The sequence below is a fragment of the Urocitellus parryii genome, chromosome 3 (genome assembly GCF_045843805.1).
Source record: "Urocitellus parryii isolate mUroPar1 chromosome 3, mUroPar1.hap1, whole genome shotgun sequence".
NCBI classification, from domain to species: domain Eukaryota; kingdom Metazoa; phylum Chordata; class Mammalia; order Rodentia; family Sciuridae; genus Urocitellus; species Urocitellus parryii.
In genome coordinates, this window is record NC_135533.1 from 194,935,657 (window position 1) to 194,948,646 (window position 12,990).

At 42.1% G+C, this 12,990-nt stretch overlaps 1 protein-coding gene across 3 annotated transcripts in view; it reads right to left on the reverse strand.

Annotated features, from left to right (window-relative positions):
• Window positions 1–12,990, reverse strand: part of Scn10a (sodium voltage-gated channel alpha subunit 10) — a 91,642-nt gene that overhangs the window by 30,271 nt on the left and 48,381 nt on the right. For all 3 annotated transcript variants that reach the window (XM_026401589.2, XM_026401587.2, XM_026401588.2), the window contains exons 13-15: window positions 12,095–12,333; window positions 8,831–9,004; window positions 554–913 (exon numbers count right to left, since the gene is read on the reverse strand). In XM_026401589.2, coding sequence (XP_026257374.2) covers window positions 554–913; window positions 8,831–9,004; window positions 12,095–12,333 — 773 coding nt within the window. The remainder of the gene's footprint in view (window positions 1–553; window positions 914–8,830; window positions 9,005–12,094; window positions 12,334–12,990) is intronic.

Here is a 12,990-nt window from a genome sequence, read left to right on the forward strand (position 1 = left end):
CTCTCCTCTTGTGCCCTGGCTCTTTCCTCTTCTTTCTTGAAGAAATGTATCCTCTGAGCACCCCCAGATTGCGGGGGAGGGGATTTTTCCTTCAACAATGAATAGCTACCGTTTATTGAGTTCCCAGACACTGCACTCCATAATTTGCATATGTCATCTCCTGTCATTTAATTTTCCCAGCAAGCCCATGAGTAAGCACTGTTTTTTTTTTTTCCTCTTTTGATTTTTAAGGAAATCAGAGCTCAGGGAGAATTATTAGATCTCTTGCTCTGGGTGGCCCAGCTAGTAAACGGTGGTGGGAAATTTTCCCACAGGATTTTCCTTCCTTGTTCTATGTGCTTGTCCTTACATGTCAGTTGCTCCCTGAGGCATACTTCTTATTGCATGTCCCACATGGCTTTGAAAAGTTTTAAGACTTCTCAACCAGGGGGGACAATGTAGGCATAAAAATGCACAAGGTCAAGCAAGGTCAAACAAGTTTTTTTTTTTTTTTTTGGAATGACCCAGAAACCTCCTTCCTTGCCCATGATGTGGGACCCCAGTGGGGACTCACCACCAGGTTTCCCAGCACCATGACCGTCAAGAAGAGGATGAGGCATATGGATTTCTGGCTGACTTCCATGCAGGCCCACATGTTCTCGATCCACTCTCCACAGAGGATCCGGAAGACAATGAGGAAGGAATGGAAGAAGTCATGCATGTGCCAGCGAGGCCACTCGTCCCCTGGTACAGCGATAACAGAACGGTGATCCCCGTAGTCTTCCCCGAGCAGCTGCTTGCCAACCAGAGCGAAGATGAAGACAATGATGGCGAGGATGATGGTCAGGTTCCCCAGTGCCCCCACCGAGTTCCCGATGATCTTGATGAGCGTGTTCAAGGTGGGCCAGGACTTGGCCAGCTTGAAGACCCGCAGCTGGGGAGAAGCAGAGACTGTCAGGCCCTGGCAGCTCTTCGTCACCTCTCATCTAGTCTTGGCTGGAAACCAAAGTTCTGAGAAAAGCGCGAGGCAGCTCATCCCATAAGTTGGGGTGCTCCCTGAAAGTTGCTTTCAGAGACTTCTTTTTATAAATTACTCAAAAAATACCATCAGCCATCTATGGTCCCTAAGTATCAATGTGCTTCACTGACTGTCAATCAGGGTCTTATACTGTGGAGGGAGTCTCATGATCTTTGTTCTATTAGCCACAGGCCTGATCCCTCCCGAATGTCACTTGCAAATAATGGGAGTCATTGGGTTCTGATTGATAGAATGGAAATGGAGACAAAAGGAACACATGTTATGTTCAGGCATAGCTATAAATTTTCCTGCACTTTCTCTTCCCCTTTCATGGTCCACAGAGGCTACCTGTTTAAAGCCATGATATCATAAAATGGGATACTCCTGAATCCCTGAGTTACTTTCTTGGAGTAAACACGCTCAGGAAAGCTTCCCAGCCAGTATTGGATGTGCTGTGAGACATCGACTTCTGATGCTATCTCACAGACTTAGGGGTTGTCACTGGAGCTAGCTGTATTTATTTTGAGCAAGGTAGAAATTGGTATGATGAAAAGAGAGGTATTGCCATTTCAAAAACATCGACTGTGTGGCACTGGCCTATGATCATGTGGTGGACAATGAGGAAACAGATGTAGGAAGACTTGGAAAGTGTTGATCTGTGTGATTCACTGGCAAAAATATTCTTTGCAATATTTCTGGGGTAGATCATGTGCCTCATGATCCAGCAGCCCCAGGAGAAGGATTGGCAAAAACCTTAGTATTGTGCGTCGCTTGTAATTTGGTTTTACCAAATATTACAAGAAAGAGATGAGGAATCCAGGAAATATTTGGTTGATTTACAAGAAATGAAGGGAAATAGAGTCCAGAATTTTAGGTCCTTGAATATACAGTGCTTCTAGGTCCCAAACAATAAGGATTAAGTTTCAAAGTGTTGAAGACCTGTCAAAATTTCCGATGAAATGAAGAAACTCTCAGCAAAGATTGCATTAATGTGTAGCCATTAATGTTTTTTTTTTTCTTTTGAGAGAGAAAGACACGAGGACAAGAAAGCAAAGAAGTTAGGCAGAATTGGGGACTATGTCAAATAAGGTGCTTTGAGTGTGTAGCAATAAGAGGTCTGAAGCCATTTACATTTTTGAAGAAATTGTATTGCATAATGATCCCTGACTGAAAAGCTTTTGACTGTTTAAAAATTAAGGCAAACCTTGGCCTCCCATGTTTCCACAAGCAGGAAGAACTTTGCAGACTGTAAAGGCCATCTTGAGAGGCAGCAGAGTCAGTTCCTGAAGGAGTGCTAGCTATAGATACCTGATTTGCATCAGGCTATGAAATGACTAAGAGATAAACCTTTATGAGATTCAGCTACTGAGTTTTGGGGATTACTTATACAACAGTTAGCATTATTTGTCACTGATTAATGACAAAGTTTTTGGTCCTGGGTTTATTCCCATATTAGGCATGCACTCTACCACTGAGTTATATCTCCATCTCCCTAATTTTTTTTAAAGAAGATAAAGTTAAAAAACTTAGTGCAATAATAAGCTGAGAAAGGATAATTGGAATGAAAAATTTTCTGGAGGAAAGTGGAGAGACTTTAGCTAACTTTTGACTTTGACTAATTTAACTGCTTATGCTGTAGTTTCTAAGGTAACTACTCAAAGAATAAACACTGAGTATTTAGTTTTCAAGTCAGTAAAGGGGAAAATAAGGCAAGCAAAAATATAAAAATATACAATCTAAAATAAATCAAGAAGTGTGTGTGTGTGTGTGTGTGTGTGTGTGTGTGTGTGTGGTTGTAGGGGATGGGTGGGAGATTGATCCATCTAATGATAAACGTATAATCAAATATGTCAGTATTTACACTAAAACAGGTAGACTAAATGCTTTGGTTAAAAGACAAAGACTGGACTGTCAGAAATGAATAAGAACACAAATTCTGTCTCTATGCTATTGGCATATAAATACACGATTGTCATATAAAGACTATAAGTAGAAGTAGGATAAAAACATATTGGGCAGATTCTAAATTAAAAGAAAGAAGAGTTATGTAATTAATATTAGGCAAAGTCATTTTTAAAGGCAAAAACATATATAAAGATAAAGAAGGTCAATTTTAATAATATAAGTTTCACTTTACTGGGAAGACATAACAACTTAAAATATGTATGCACTTAATAGTGCAGACTCAAGGCAAAGCCAGATGAGAAACAGACCTGCTATAATCATAGTGGGAGATATTTTTATACACCACCTTCTCTGTAATTGCTAGAACAAGCAGTAGACAATAACAACCAGGGATATAGAATATACTGCACAATAAAATTTCTCTACCCAATGGATATATACAGGGCATTGTACCCTACAGCTAACAGGAAGACACATTTTATTCAAGTACATAAGGAACATTTTTAATATGCTGAGCCAAAGAGAAATTATCAATAAATTCCAAAGCATTAAAATCATACCACATATGTTTCTCCAACTATAATACAATTAAGCTGGAACTCAATAACATAAAGATAACTAGAAAAACCACATATGTTTTGAAATTGAGAATCATACTTCTAATTAACCTTTGAGTCAAAGAATAAATCAAAGTTGAAATTAGGAAATATTTAGAGCCAAACAAGAAGGAAAATTCTACATGTGAAAGCAGTTCTTAGAAGGAAAGTGAAGTCTTAAATATATTGGAAAGGAAAATGGACTGAAAATTGCATCTTAAGAAGTTGGAAAAGAACAAAATATGTAGCATTGAGGATGTAATTAAGATAAGATGCAGGATTAATTGAAATAGGAAAACATCAATGATGTAGAGAGAATCAACAAGATAAAAGCTGGTTCTTTGAGAAAACTAATTAAATTGATGATCTTTGGCAGGACTAATGAAAGGATGAGAGGAAACACGAGTCACTATTATTAAGAAAAAGGTGGCAGAGGTAGAGTTGACAGAGATCCTTGAAACACAGCAGGGGCTGTACAAGTCTAGGCCAATAAAACTAGAAAATTTCTATAGGAAGGAAAATTCTTAAATAAATAACAACCAATACCAATTTGAGAAATTAAAAAAAAACCTGACTAGTTTTCCAACCATTAAGAAACTTAAATCAACAGTGAAAAATCTTGACCTCCATAAGTCTTCACTAGTGAATCCTACCAAACCTACAAGGAAAAAAATTATACCACTCTTACATAAATATTGGCTAGAGAAAAAGAGAAATATTCTTCAACTCTTTTATGGAGATTAGTATAATCTGGATACCTTGATACTCAACCTACAAGGACAATGTAAGTAAGAAAAATTACAGGCTAACTATTATTCATCAATATGGATATAACAATAGTAAGCAAATTATCAACAAACTGAATCTTACAATGTATTAACAAGATCAAGATCATTTTGGGTGCATCCAGATCAAGTGAGGTGTATCCCAAGAAAGCAAAATTCTTTTAACATTAAAAAACATCAACTAATAAAATTTGCCACTCTATAGAGTAAAGGAGAAAATCTTCTGATTATCTTAACGTGATTATCTTTACAGGCAGAACAGTGATGTGATAAAATCAAGTGCCTGTTCATGATAAACAGTCTTAGCCAAATAGAACTTCCTAGACTGATAAAGGTTTTTTTTGTTGTTGTTGTTAAAAAAAAAAAACATTTTTTTAAAAAAAGCCTGCCACAAATGTCAGACTTAGTGAAATATTGAAAGCATTCTCTTTGCAATCAGGAAAATAGCAAGGATGCCTGCTATTAATGCGTATTTTCAACCGTGTACTGGATGTCCCAACCAGCACAGTAATATAGTGAAAAAAAAAATCAAATGGTAGAAGGATTAAAAGAGAAGAAACAAAACTCTTCATTTGCACATGTCATGCCTGTGTTCAAAAATTTAAAAACTATATAGATAAATCATCAGAATTAATAAAAGAGGTTTTTGGATTGCAAAATATTAAATGTCAAAATGCTAACAAAAGGCAAGAAAAGAACATTTAAAAAATGTAAGATCCTTATGGGGAAAATCATGAAGACTTTATAGAGACAGGCATAGTGGCGCATGCCTCTAATCCCAGTGGTTTGGGAGGCTGAGGCAGGAGGATTGTGAGTTCAAAGCCAGCCTCAACAACTGTAAGGCACTAAGCAACTCAGTGAGACCCTGTCTCTAAATAAAACACAAATAAGTGGGACTAGGGATGTGACTTGGTGGCCACTGAGTTCAATGCCTGGTACCCCCCAAAAAACTTTATATAAAAATTATAGAACTTTATTGAGAGATTAGAAATAAATTGATATATTATCTTCATGGATCAGAAGATTGCATCTTGTAATGGATACATTTCTTCTCAAATTGCCTTAGAGATTATTGAAGTCCCAATGTGAAAAAAAATACCCAAGAGTTTTGTGTATATGTCAGTATGTAACATGGCAAGCTGATTCTCATTGAATATGGAAGTGCAGGGCCAAGATACTCAAGAGTAAAATGAGGTGGAAGACTTACAATGCAGACATATTCAAAGCTGCAGTGTTGGTACAAAGACAGAATTAATGGAGCAATGCCTTGGACACTGTCATGAGAATTGATGCTCTTCTGGAAGGGAGGAAAAAGCAGAAAGACAGACTTGAAACTTTCATTTCTTCCTTCTTTCCTCCTCCCTTCTGACTTTTTTCCTTTGATCAATCAGCAGATGTTTATTGAGTTCTTACTTATGCACTGGGCCTTGGGCTAGGCCCTGGAGATAGAAAGGCAAACAAGAAGACTGTGGTTCTAGCGACATGGGGTATTTGAATGTAGTCATCATACAGCGTGAAGGACAGGTTGATTTGATGAGGGAATCCCTTGTTAGATAGATAGCTGGGGTGGGGAGGTTCTCTGTAAGAGGACCTGAGAGTTAAACCCAGAAGGTTGAGAATTACTAAACTCAGTGACTAGGGAAAAGCATACCAGGTAGAGGAAATAAGTATCAAAGGCCCAAATCTAGGAAAAGTCTTGTTTCTAGTGAGGTCTCTAGAGGAGGTTCTAGTGAGGTTCTAGAAGAGGTCTCTCTGGCTGTTGCAAAGAAGGCAAGAGGAAGTTTCTTGGTAAGACAGGCAGAAATTTTACACCATATTAAGGACTTCAGATTTTATTCTCAGAGCAACAGGAAACCATGAAAAGTTACTTGTAACCAATATACCTTACCAACCTAAGATTTTGGTAATAGGGGAAACCATGTGTATGTGTGTGAGGTTTTGTTTTTTGTCGGGGTCGGGGAAGAAGAGGTGATGGTATAAGGGAACTGTCTGTTCTATCTGCCCATTTTTTTTCTAAAATATTTAAAACTTAAATTTAAAAATGAAATCTAGTGATTAAAACTGACCAACTGGACTTTGTTATTCTCTAGTAATTCCCACAGTTCAGGTGCAGGCATGGCAGTGGGAATATTTAACTCCAGAATAGTGTCTTGTACAACACAAAGATGCTTGAAGAACCGAGGAGAAGGATGATTGAGTTTGTGGTCAAGGGCATGATAATCTTGATGGACATGAAATCTAAGCCAAGTCATGTAGGAAGTGGAACAGACCTCAGGTAAGTGTGGTGCAAGGGAAGGGGGAGTTGATCAATGGATTAAGATCAGAAAGTGGGCCAGGTGCTGTGGTGCACGCCTGTAATCCCAGCAGCTCAGGAGGCTGAGGCAGGAGGATCTCGAGTTCAAAGCCAGCCTCAGCAAAAGTGAGGCACGAAGCAACTCAGTGAGACCCTGTCTCTAAATAAAATACAAAAGAGGGCTGGGGATGTGGCTCAGTGGTGGAATGTCCCTGAGTTCAATCCCTGGCTTCCCCCATAAAAAAGAAAAAAAAAAAAGATCAGAAGGTGAGAAGGTGGAGGAGACATGTACTTAGAAAGGAGGGGAACATGCACATGGAAAATTCTGTTGGCCCAGGTTGTAAAGTAAATCTGCCTTTTTTTTTTTTTTGTCATTACTGACTTGAGACTTTGTGGGATCAGAGCAAAGTAGCACATAGACCTTAAAGCAGCAAGCTTCTGTTTCCCTAAACACCGTCCAAATATTCCCCATCTATTAGAAAGCCAGCTTTGGGTCCTCCTGGGACAGAGGAGTATGAAGTCCTGCTTCCATCTGACATTGGGCATTAGCATAGGGGCCTGTCACTTGTCATCATCGTCTACATACTTACAGCAACTTGTCCTTCTGAAACTGTGACTTAATTATAATCTAAAATCTCCAGGTCATGCAGAAAGAGTCCTGGAGGCCCACTCTGCCCTTCTCCTCCCTGGAATCCAGTGCAGGGTGGTGGGAGGGAGGCCCCACCTGCTTAGGCGGATTGCATCAACCAAGGGGTTTAGGACACAAATGTCTCAGGACATTGATCTTTAAGTGTGATTGTTTAAAAATTGAATTAGTAGTCCATATTGATAATATTCACATAGAAATAGAGATTTCTGGTTTCTCATGAAATATTGGAAACTCTGACAATATTGGGCAGGTCACTTCTTTGGTAAAACTTGCATTGATTTTTCTGTAAACACCCCTCCCTGGTGTTGTGAATTGTGCCGGGTCTGCCTAGGTGGGAGTGAGTTGTCCTTACCTGATTACCTGAGGCAAATATCCAGGGCTAGTGCCTCTTCCTTGGCCAGCTTTACTGCATGGTCTGCAGGCATTTGAGTTTGCCATCTCAATTCCAGAACAACTAGGCTCAGGGCTTAGCTCTTTCTAACCCCCATGATAAGGTCCTAAGCAGACTTTCTGTCTTAGGTCTCACTGTTCCCCTGAACCGAGTGACCTCTTCAGCCCGTGGATGTCCAAAAAACTTAGCAGAACTTTCTATTCTCCCTTCGAGAGATCATTGGTCACTCTCTTCTTCATTTTGTCACTTCTCTTCAAAACTAGACACAGGGTTCCTAGAGGGCACCGAGAGAACATGGAGAACAAGGGACTCCTGTGCTAACAAGTCATGTCAGTTCTTCAGGCCTCTTGTCTACTCTCAAGAGTCAGCAAGACATCAAGCTTCCTCCAGATGGTCTGGGGACTTGGGAGACTCCAGTGACCCCAGCCTGGCCTCCTGGGAATCTGACAGATTTGGCTGACAGATGCAGCTCTGCTCAGAGTGGGTGGCCTGCAGGCACTGGGTCAGGAGCGCCTTGGATAGGGGAAGTTCTCCTGCAGAGGGTGTCCTGGGGCTGAGTGGAGAGAAGAGCTGGTACAAGAGCCTAATAGGCAGTTCTTGGTCTGTGTGGTGTGCCAGACATTGGGATATGATTTGGGGAACCAGGGAGTGGGAGGATGCCTTTACTTTTTGAGGCAGGTACTAGGGAATGAACTCAGGGGTACTTGACCATGCCACACCCCCAGCCCCATGTTGTATTTTATTTAGAGACAGGGTCTCACTGAGTTGCTTAGCGCCTTGCTTTTGCTGAGGCTGGCTTTGAACTCGTGACCCTCTTGCCTCAGCCTCCTGAGACTCTAGGATTACAGGAGTGTGCCACCACTGTCTCAGGTTCGTCATGTCAAATAAGAGACATAAGGTCAAGAGTATAGCAAGATGCCCCACAAAGCATAAATGCTCAATAAATATTAGCTGCTTCAATTTATTGTCATTATTGCTATTTGATAGGAGAACAGGATGGTGCTTGGAAGGCTTCTGCTGGTGCAGATGACGGGACTGAGGACCAAAGAGGAGAAAATGTGTCCATACTTGGGACCAGAGAACCAAGTTCCAGAGCCATGCCCTTGAAGAAAGGGATGTTGGCTGGTAAAGTCCAAAGGACAGTGCATGTCCCCAGGGGTCAGCTTCCCTGCATCTGGGTGGCCAGTTCCCAAGGGTCCAAGAGAAAACATTACCAAGCGGAAGGTCCGCAGCACAGACAAGCTTCCCTTTTTGGCCACGCTCAGCTCCAGCAGGCTCACGGTGACGATGACGCAGTCGAAGATATTCCACCTCTTCTGGAAGTAATAGTAGGGGTCGAAGGCAATGATCTTGAAGACCATTTCAGCAGTAAAAAATATGGTAAAGACCTGCGGATGGAAACAAGTTGTCATCACAGTGGGGTCTCTGGGGTCAGGGGATAATGACAAAGGGACAACAGGGAAAACGTCTGGTTTACAGTCTAGTAAATCCTCTTATCTTTGTTTTATTCCGTTTCTGTTTTGTTTGCAGGCTCTTGAGGACGGGGGATGGCAACAATGTGGCAGAACGTGGGAATTTGGGGCTCATGCTCTGGTATGTGCATTAGAATTAGAAGGCAGGCCTCAGTTTTCATGTATGTACGGTGGCAGGGTGGAGCAAGTGGAGAATCGTAAGATAATATAACGATCTTATATAATTATGTCAATTCAGAGTCCAGCTTGGTTCAGTAGTTAAAAAGTGTGGGTGGGAAAAACGAAGAATGTCCACAGCAATGCAACCATGTGGTACAAAGGGCATTTACCAAGTGCCCTCTGCAGGCAGGTAGATAAAAATCCCAACTCAGCCGGGTATGGGGATGCATGCCTGTAATCCTAGTGGTCCCGGGAGGTTGAGGCAGGAGGATTGCAGGTTCAAAGCCAGCCTCAGAAAAAGCAAGGCACTAAGCGACTCAGTGAAACCCTGTCTCTAAATAAAATACAAAATAAGGCTGGGGATGTGGCTCAGTGATCGAGTGCCCCTGAGTTCAATCCCCAGTTACCAACCCCTCCAAAAAAAAAAAAAAAATCCCAATTCATCCATTTCTGGCTGGGTAAGCTTGGAGAGGTAATGCACTCTCTTTTTGTACCTCAATTTCTTCATCTGTGTAATGGGTGCAAAATGAGCTAATGCTTATGCAGTTGTTAGCAAAGGGCCTGGTGGGTTGGTAATTCCCTGATAAACAATAGTAATGAAGAACAATAATACGCAGCCTCTTAGATTCTTTTTGGCTCTGTGTTTTCTTAATTGCCTTAAATAGGACAGAATTCTGACATTGAGAGAGGTCAGTGTCAGGCTCAGGTGGTAGAAGCCAGAAGGGAAGCAGATAATCAAGGAAGAAGGCAACAAAGGGTGCAGTGGCTCCCCTGCACCCCTGCCTGTCTATTATCGGGGCCTTGTCTGGCCTGAGAAACCAGGGACCTGGGAAACCAGTGATCACATCCCTGTTCAAGAAGGGAAAAACTTAAGAATGTCCATTACTTGCCTAACGCCACAGCAGTGCAACCATGCAGTACAAAGGGCATTTACCAAGTGTCCTCTGCAGGCAGCACAGTGTGGGGAGTGGCCGTGGAGTGAGGTCCTGGGCCTTGGAGAGACCTGGCCAACTCTGCTTCCACTCTCACCAACTGTGCAACCTTGGGCAGGATACTTTCTCTCACTGAGTCCTAGAGTTTTCTTTTGTAAGAATGATGAAAACCTCATGGTGTTGTGATGTTGAGTAACATTCCTAAAGCCTGGACTCATCAAAGGCACACCTTCCTTCCTTTTTTCTTCCTTTCTCTCTGAAAAATGATCCCATATCCTGACACATGGGGAAAGGCCTTTTTTCTCTCTTGCCTCAACTTCTCCAATGTAAAATCAGGGTGTGAGTTCACATGTCGACTCCCTAAGGCTCTCTGTGGTCTAATATTGATGAAGGGGGAAAAAAGTGTTTCCTCCATTTCCATTTTCCCTTTTCATTGTCAACTTTAAATAGAATATAACCTCTTTTTATTCGTGGGGTGGGGGGCCGTACTGGGGATTGAATCCAGGGGCACTTAACCACTGAGCCATATCCCCAACACTTTTTTTGTATTTTATTTAGAGACAGGGTCTTGCCAAAGTTGCTTAGGGCCTTGCTAAGTTGCTGAGGCTGGCTTTGAACTTGTGATCCTCCTGCCTCAGCCTCCCGAGCTGCTGGGATTACAGGCGTGCACCACTAGGTTATATTCCAATGTAACCCTTAGCTTAGGTGCTGCTCAAAGAGAGGGCACATAGTCTGCTGAAACCTACTGCAGCCCCCTTTACATCTGGGCTAAGGGGAAGGGACAGATTTCCAAGGAAGTAGTCACACTCCTTCTGGAACCCCCTCTACCCTTTGGAGGGGTCAGAAGACACCTCAGGTCCTTGTAGACCTGGTAGGCCAACTCCAGGGGGCGGAGCCCAGCATAGACTGGAGGCAGGACCTGAATCCTTCCTACTGTCTGCTCAGCACACACAGTAGCAGGGCCTGCGGGGTGGGTTAGCCCATGGGTCGGGAAGTGTGGGCTTGGGAGCCAATCTGCTGTGTTCAGATCCTGGTGCTGCCACAAACTCACGCCTACATTTTAGGCAAATAATTTAATCTTCCGTGTCTCAGTTTTTTCCATCTGTGAAAGGGGATAATAATAGTACCTACCACAGAGGGTTCTAGTGAAAAAGAAGTTGGATTAGCCTTGAAAAAAAGCATCTGAGACCATGTCTTGCCCTGAATAAGTGTTCAAATAAAGTTAGCTATTAATATTCCTGTGAATCGAGCAAGGGGGCAGCTGTCTCCTTCTGAGTCAGCTACTTTATTCAGCATGCATTGAAACCCAGTACGGATTGTATCTTGTTAAAGCAAATCATGCTAAGGAGGTAATGGAGGAAAATTTACATTAGCATCATGTCTAAGCTCGCTGCAAGAGCAAAGTTCTGACTCCTTGATGCTTTGGCTACAACGGCACATGTTTTCTGTGTCCTCCCCCCCCCATCCCCACTATCTTTCCCTTCCCTCCTCCACTCTTTCTGTCCCTCATTGACAACACTGAAAATTATAACCATATAACCATGGTTCATAGGAGTCATACAAGTAATCAAAGAGGAAAGAAACTTACAAGTTCATAGATTGTCTTTCAATGAGACAGTGACATTTGTCCTCATTTGAAGGTAGATCACTGAGATCCAGAGTATTCTAGTGGCTGTTCTATGTGCTACAAAAAGGGAACCAGTTGTTTCTAGCTCAGGACTTTCTCCATCCACTTTCCTGTGTTTGCTCATCCCAAAGCAATTCCCCCTTGTTCACCCTCTCTTCTCCAGATGTGATCTCCGGAAGCCAGTGTCCACACATCTCCTGCACTGCCACTGTGCCCTCAGCTAATGAGATCACCAACTACTGAAGGCATGCTCCCCGACCCCAGCCATGGCAGCCGGCCGTCACTCACAATGTTGCCTACGTGGAGCATGGTTTCGAAGCCAGAGCTCATGCCGTGATGCTCCATGGCCATGAAGACTGTGTTCACCACGATGCAGAAAGTGATGGCGAGTTCTGCAAAGGGGTCTGTCACCAGCTCATAGAGCACTGTCTTGAGCTTCACCCATGTCGGGCAGCACTTCCAGATCAGATACTTCTGAGCCAAAGTGGTCAAGCAGGGTGGGCACCGCTGTTGAGAGTCCTCAAGTTCTGCATTATGGGTGGGATCAAGGATAGCTGTCAGCCATGGGTCACTTTAGAATCCCATCCTGTGGTCATGCCCTGACATTGCCATACTAATAACTACCACCTCCAAGACCTTGACTTCAGCCCTCGCTCTCCCTGATGATCATTTCCTGCTTATTGAGCTCCTACAGTCCTGTAACCACAACCCAATCACTGCCCTATGGAGTCCTTCAAACAACTGGCCTTACACATTTTTACCGCCTAGTTCCAATGTCATGTTCTTACTCCTTCACTTCTTTTTTTTTTTTTAGCTTACAATAAAAGCTTTCTTTCATTGATTGTTCTGCATATACGTATGTTAATAAAACAAAGTTAAAAAAAGACATTACAGTAGAAACATCAAAAATAATGAGTGATCTTTTTTAGTTCATTAATGTATTTTTAAAACGCTAGATGTACATATTGGTTTGGTGTATAAATGAATAATGTTGGTTTTTAGTTGTAGATGGGCATAATAACTTTATTTTATTTTTATTTAATTTTATGTGAGGCTGAGGATAGAACCCAATGCCTCACATATGCCAGGCAAGCGCTCTACCACTGAGCCCCAACCCCAGCCCCAGAAATGAATAATGTTACAATTAAATAACAAATAACAACAAGGACAGCAATTAAAGTGAA